This window comes from Strix aluco, chromosome 8, assembly GCF_031877795.1.
Source record: "Strix aluco isolate bStrAlu1 chromosome 8, bStrAlu1.hap1, whole genome shotgun sequence".
Classification (NCBI taxonomy): domain Eukaryota; kingdom Metazoa; phylum Chordata; class Aves; order Strigiformes; family Strigidae; genus Strix; species Strix aluco.
This window is the reverse complement of record NC_133938.1, coordinates 30,998,599-31,005,796: the sequence shown is the minus strand read 5'-3', so window position 1 is coordinate 31,005,796 and position 7,198 is coordinate 30,998,599. Positions and strand designations below refer to the sequence as shown.

At 42.2% G+C, this 7,198-nt stretch overlaps 1 protein-coding gene across 1 annotated transcript in view; it reads right to left on the bottom strand.

The window, feature by feature from the left end:
• Nucleotides 1–7,198, bottom strand: part of ABL2 (ABL proto-oncogene 2, non-receptor tyrosine kinase) — a 51,543-nt gene that overhangs the window by 17,232 nt on the left and 27,113 nt on the right. Inside the window, exon 2 of the mRNA XM_074832978.1 lies at nucleotides 537–707. Coding sequence (XP_074689079.1) covers nucleotides 537–707 — 171 coding nt within the window. The remainder of the gene's footprint in view (nucleotides 1–536; nucleotides 708–7,198) is intronic.

Genomic DNA, 7,198 nt, shown 5'->3' with positions numbered 1-7,198 from the left:
TGTAGTTCAGCTTTTTAGACTAGAAAGAATTTTTTTTCTTGGAGAGATGAGGTTTGTCTCCTTCTTGAGGCCTTAAATGGTATGTGATTTAAAACAGTTCTACAGCGGGTCATATTCCGATACATGTACTGAACGGAAAATCTCTGTGAAATTCTTAATTCTGGATTTTGCCCCAGTTGAAAGTGCTGAGTTCTGTTATCATCGATAATGTAAAGGTCTTCCTTTGCCCCTCCCCAAAATAGGTGTCTCAAAGGGCTGATGATGTGGGGAGCCTAGAAGGGGAACAGCCGTAGCTGGGCTGGGCTGTTTGGTAGTGTTGTACAAAGCCATGTCTGCACCCAGAGCACTGCCCAGCAGTTGTCCCTGCGGCACAAGCCAGACAGAGACGGTCTGCTTGTAACCACCAGTTTACAGAATCATCTTCTCCAGCTGCACTCAATCCTGTTCCTTCCAACAGAATGACAGGAGAAGGATTCTGCTTTCTGTTACTCAGTTTTCCATCTAGGAGCTGCTCTGCGATTCACATGTGGCCTTACCTTTGGTGATGCTGAGCGTGTTGTCACCGCTTGCTACAAAATCGTAAAGTGCAACAAAGAGATTGGGATCGCTCTCAGTGGCTCCAAGCAGGTTCTCCTTGGAGCTCCATCTGATGGCTTCGTTCAGTGCCTGGGGTTCAACATCGCAACCGTAGGGGCGGTGCAGGGCCTCTGAAGAAAGAACAGAAGAGGAAATTACTTTGCGTACCACTGTAAATAGATCAAAACCCAGTGTACAGCAGAGCGAAGCTCCCACTGCACAATATGCTCTTTATGGAAAGGGAACACCACGTCTGCACATCTTACAGCAGTGGTGTTCAATCCCCACTTTGCTGACTCTTCGTCCTCTAGGGTACTTCTAACAGAGGATGGAGAAAGTGATTAACTGCCTGTATACCAAGTAGCGAGCTATGTATATAAAATTTCTGTTTAATATTATATTATATATACTTCATTTATATACACTTCTATTTGAAAGTATTTAAGCATTCATAGATAAAAAATCGGTGAGAAATTAAAAGTGGGTTTTTTTATTATGTGAGGTACTGAAATGTTATGTTTTATGTCTTTATTGTTTCTGTGGCCGAAGTAGATAGCCTGGATCTGAAAACGATGTTACAAGGACAGGTAAGACACACTGAATTATGACACAATTGAAATCTATGGGTTGGGACAGTAACTGACTCAGTATTAGCAGGAATGATGGTGGCTTGTAATACATTTCAAGACTGTGTAAATAAGAGGTGAAAAACTTGACAGAGACAGAAAGTAGTAAGGGTGATGCCAGGTATTTAGCAGCAGTGTTTCTGAATACCCAGGCAGTTCTGCTTTTACAAAGGACAACTGATGCATACTTGATAGCACAAGGGAGTGGGGGGAGGAATCAGACTTCTTTTATAGACAAAAGTCCCCACAGTTCCTGTGATGATGAAAACCAACCTAAATAACACAGGGTTTTGGAATGAACTGTGGTAAAAAGCAACACTGTCTGAACACTTCATGGCAGCGCTATGCCAAGACCACCACTGGCTTTCTAACTCATAGAGAGGTTTTCCAGGAACATGTAGCAGAATAAATTTCAATATTAAGACAAGAGAAGGAGCGGTGATGTGGTTTCCTATACGTGGGCTGCTTAAGGGGGCAAAAAAATATGAAGGTGTAGAGATACAAATATTTTCTCTGATGGCACAACTGACATAAGCTCCCGTCCCAATATATATTTCCGAATTCTCTTGTTGAACTTATGGAAATGTACACTGTAAAGAGATTTCATTAAATGCACTAAACATAAAAAGTCCTCTTTACAAAATTTGAGGCTTTCTTTGCTTTACAGTCATCGCTTTGGCCCACTTCTGAGGAGCTGAGAAGTCAGACTCAGGATGTTTTGAGGAGACCACTGCCAGAGAACGTATACATGTGACTACCCCCTTCCCCGCATGCCCATGAGATTTACATTCGTGAGCAAGAGCCAGTCTATAAGGCACTTTAAAAGAGAACAAAGAGCTCTAATGCAATACAGGATGGGAAAACTGGGAAGTCAGTGAGACACAAAACAGGAAGAGGCCTGTGCCAAGTAATAGCCAAGCATATGCCAAATCTGTGTCACAGGACAGAGCCCAAGCCTGGAAAACGAAGACGTAAGGAGTTTCCCAGCATCTACATACAATTTTTCGACAGTATTGTAGGTATGTGAGAAAGTAAATGGTTGAGGTTTGTTCTGTTTTTAAACACGTAGCTAAGTGGCTTTTGATTGCATTTCTGGTAATTATTGCTTGCATTACCTGCTCATCTTGCAATTACTTAATAACCTACCTCCCGAGCCTTGCCAAAGCAGCCCTCTATCAAGGTTCTCCAAGCAAGAGCATAAGTGACTAGATTAAGCTACCAAAATGTCACTTCTTTGATTTCACTATCTGCAGATACAATATTTACAGTCGCTTTTTGTTCCTAACCATCAACTGCAATTAGTTTTACAATATACTAACCCATCACACTGGGTGCCATCATGGAAAAGAGAGAAAATCCCAATGTCTGCTCAGCTACCTACATTACAGCATGGATGCCAACACTCCACTGTGATTTTTTTAGGGCTGGATGAGTGCATATGCATGTCCAGTTGTTAAGCACCAGGAAAGAACACCAGTTTCTAAATCCACCTCTCTTTATGGAGTACAAATACATATTTAATTAAACAATACATTCTTTATACTCCTACAGTGACTTGTATTAGAGTGAGTGTTTCAGTGCCTTAAGCAAAGTCACTCAGCAAATATGCTATACAAGAAATCTGACTTACACATCTCTGCTAAGGAGCAAATACAAAAGTAGGCAATGTTTCCAAAAAACACCCAACCTTTCAGCTCCAAAATACCTTAATGGTGTTTAAATAACTTCTTACTTTCAATTATATGTCTGCCAAAACATGAAAGGCTTTAAACATAAATATATGCATTTTTTCTAAATCAAAGCATACTTTTAAGTTTCTTTCTCAAGCCAGAAAAGCTCATGAACTGAGCATCCAACCGCTACAGAGTTAAGCATTTCACCATGCCCTCGATGGGTAAGGCTGAAGCAGCCTAGTACCAGCTCAGCCTCAGAGCTGCTGTGGCAAATGCCGTGACCAGCTAAGCCTGACCACACTGAGCCCAGCAGTGGGCACTTTAGCCAAGGCCAAACCAGCAGAAATGCCACCTGCTGCTTACCGCCGAGCAGCTCTGCCCACATGAAACCATTTGTGGTGCTGTGCTGGGTTGCCAGCAAGGATTCAAAGCAGATGTGGGACTACTACCACTTCCTCAGGAATGCCTGGGAGGCTGGCACATGTTCTTAACACCCGCTTTATGGGCAAAAAAAAAGTCAGCAGAAGTTAATGTTTGATGAGGAGCTTCAATCACTTAGCTACAGTGCTTACCTAAAAATCACATTACCTAAAAATCAAATGCTTTTAAGAGTTCATGTCTCACTAACTTCCTTCACTTTCATTTTTAGAGTGACTTGGATGCTTAAGTAACTGTAAAGGTCACCCAACATCTGCTAAAGGGGAATTTACCAAGATATAAAAGTACCTATTGCAGATTATTACACAATAAGCTATGCTGCTCAGTACAGTGTGGGATCTATACCATCCAATATGTAAGGATATGGAAGGTCAGTGAAACATGATAAATGCAGAGACCTCATTAAGGAAACTAAGATAACCCAAGCATATCACAAGTTGTACCCCTCCAACTGATCTGCAAGCTCTATTCACATCAGGATTAAGGAAATGAGCTGAGAAGTCCTGTTTTATATCAGCTCCTTTTAAGGGCTAACCATAAATCATGTATTACCACTTTCATTTCCTATACAATGGAAAACTTACATCATCATTCAGTGTATAAGTAATACACGGTCATGCAAGGTGGTTATGCTTCATCCATCTCCTTCCTCTTCTTTATTCCCACAATACAATTTGCTTCTCTCCGGATATGAACCTTTTCCTATTCAGCCAACGTGTATGGGGTGTTTTGTCCCCCACCCTGTGCCAACACTGCGATTACCAATCTCTTTGGTCCAAGAGCAGGAGGTAGTATATGCTAAATCTTAAATTTTAGAGTCACATCAAGTTCTGAAGTGGTCTCTATTTCTGAAATACTAAGTGTGTAACTGCTCATAAAAATGAAGCATTTCAATAATCCTAAAACCCAGATAAAAGCAGCCGATCTCAGTTCTGCCCATGCCTGGTCTCGAACTACAACAAAAAGATAGACTTGAAAGGTCCCACATCCTCCTTGAAGCAGAGAAATACAGAAAAGGGATAGAAAAGCATTACATCCCTGAGCACCATACCTGTGAAACTCACACCAGGCTCAGAGGCTCCCTCACCAAGGCAGCAGAGCAGCTTGCCCTCTTTGCCATAGCTGCTGGACTGGCAGAGGACCGTCCCCACAATCATGCTGTGCTTCGCAGCAAGCAGAAGAGGCTGCTTGACCCGAGAAGTCCTGGGCTGCCACTGCCAGCACCGCGTGGAGACGATCACTGCTCGCAAGGCTGGTGGCCAATGAAAAAGCAAGCACTGTGAGTGGGCGAAGGAGAAACTGGGAAAATCAAGCTGCGGGTTAACATGGATATTAGCTGGAAGTGAGGGTGGAGCTTCCCAGGGAACGCTGAACAAACAGAGGATGTGGGGACTGGACTGCAAGTTGAAACAATTTTGAGATGAGCTATAAAGACAGAGTTTTGTTCCGCTAAGAGTTAGGCAACAAAGTGTTTGGGAAGAAAGCAGTTTCCTTGGAGAAATCCCTTTGTTCAAATTACAAAACAGATCACCCATTAAGGGGACCGCCCAGATTAATTCAGTTTTCCACTCCACATGCCATTGCTGGAGCACTATTTACATGAATCAACATGAAATAATGTTAGTGAGAATACACTTCTAAGAGATGTACAAGCACTGAGCAAGTAAACACTCTTGAACATGTCAGGATTTCAGAAACAGAAAGCAAGGGCATTACAGTACACCCAGTCTCAGCTGCATATTTGCTGATTTAGTAAGACTCAAGACAGGTCTCTGGAAGGGCACCATCAAATTACCTCTCAAAAAACATAAGATTTGTCAGATGAATTCTTTAAAAGCCTAGTTTTCTAGCAAAGGCTGTATGGTTTGCAGCAGTGCTCCTAACACAAGGACAAGGCAGGGTTAAAAAACAAGCCATCACCATGGCAGTGTCACACCTGGGAGAGTGGTGGGCCTGCAGAGGGGTATAAAAGGGAGCAGGGAAAGGGAAGTTAGTGGTTTAGGCTTTGCAGGGGGAGTGGAGCTGTTGCAGCACACCAAGAGAAAAAAAGCAGCATTTCTATAATCCCTAAACTCCAGCATTCTGTGAGAAAGGCAACTACACCATGCAATGAGGACTCAGATCTGGCTAAAGGTAAGAAATGAGCAACCTGGCTTATTCCAAATGTTTGTGTTTGTAAGGCTGTGGATGTGGAAAAATGCTATGTAAACCTGCAGGTATACTGTAGTGATGAGGAGTTGTTTTTCCCCACATGGCCTGTGATATGAGTTATTTCTCCAACCACCATCACCTAATGTATGTGGAAAAAATAATCAGACAAAGAAAATACCTTAGGATACCTGCATACTGTTGTCTTCCCAAAGGTCTGACAACTGGGTGACCTCTTTTCTTCCTCCTCCAAAACCAAGCTCAGTGAATCCTGTGGCATGCTACCCAGTAGTTAGAGGTTGAGATGCCTTTACTTAAGAGCTCCTAAACTTCAACTCTTCTCCTCTTTGCTTTTGCCTCTTGCAGTTTATTGTTTTCTCCTCTCATTTGCTCCAAGTGCTCTTAATTACACTGGTATTTGTACTAACTTTAGTCTATCTGTTAACACACAAAGAACAAGCAGAATTTGTACAGAAAGACAGCACAGCCTCAGAAACATGTGGATGAGCTTTGTGACAAACACACTTCTCAGGTGGGTCTGAAATGGCAAGCTATGGATGGATTTGTGGCTACACTAGTCTTACCTGTAATAATTAACTTCAGCTAAAATTCCAAATTTACTTGTTAGTTAAAATACAACAGATGAGTAATTGGTGTTTGGAACAAAGAAGGATTAGCAGAAAATTAGGTTGGATTAATAATGTAACTTGCAAATGTATCTACTGTCCCTATTAATTTAGCCTCTGTCAGAAGAGTATCCTTAGCCAAAGCCTAATGGCTGGCTGGTCTGTTAGGGAGCACCTGATGGGAATTAAGTAGTGGCCAGCACTGGCATTATGGGCAAGTAACACTTTGCTGTAAACTCCCTGTAACAGGGCAAATCTGTCCCTGCACCCTTCCAGCCACCTTCCTGAAGGTGTTTCTCAGTGGGAAGGACACTGAGTGTCCCTGCAGAGTGTGTAGCTGTTCATAAAGTCCTGTCAAATGCACCCAGGCAGAATAAAATCAGGCATCTTTCTACCTTCTAGATGAGAGCTATTTCTTTTACAACTGATTTTCCTAGATAGTTATTTTACACTGCAGGCCATCACCTTGACATCTGCATCCACCACATCTGCATCCTGTTCCTATTCCTTTCACAGTAAGGGCACAATATAAAATCTTAATTCTGGTATACTCAGCTTCCTCAGTGGAAGAATCCACCTTCCAGGCACAGCATCTCTTCCCAACTCTTTAGACTATTCCCTGTGGTGCTCTTCAAAGCCATTTCCTGAGAGTGGTTACCCTTCCTGTACAACTTACATCATCCATTTAGAAGCATTTCTCTAGCTCTTCCAGCGGTGGGAAAAAGTTGAATACAAGGAAATCTTGCTGACTATGCTACTTTGAAATGCACAGTTCGGGGAGCTTCTTCAAAATGTGTTATACTCTGAATTTATGAACCAACTGTCAATTTCTCTTAAACAAAAGAATGTGTAAATGGAAATACAGCTCTGAAAAGGATTTGGTGGTGTTGGTGGCAGGCCAAAGTGACTGGTTTGTCCAATGGAAGGAAGAAAGACAAAGAAAGGGTTACAGGGTAAATACTGGTTATTGCATACAGTTTCAATCTGATACCTTAGCATTTTACATCAAGAATCATAGGGTGTATATATGTGTGTGTATACACACATACACACACATGGTGTTCTATCTTCTGGCTTCTCACATGCCTCTTCTTCACAAAGAGACACTTGA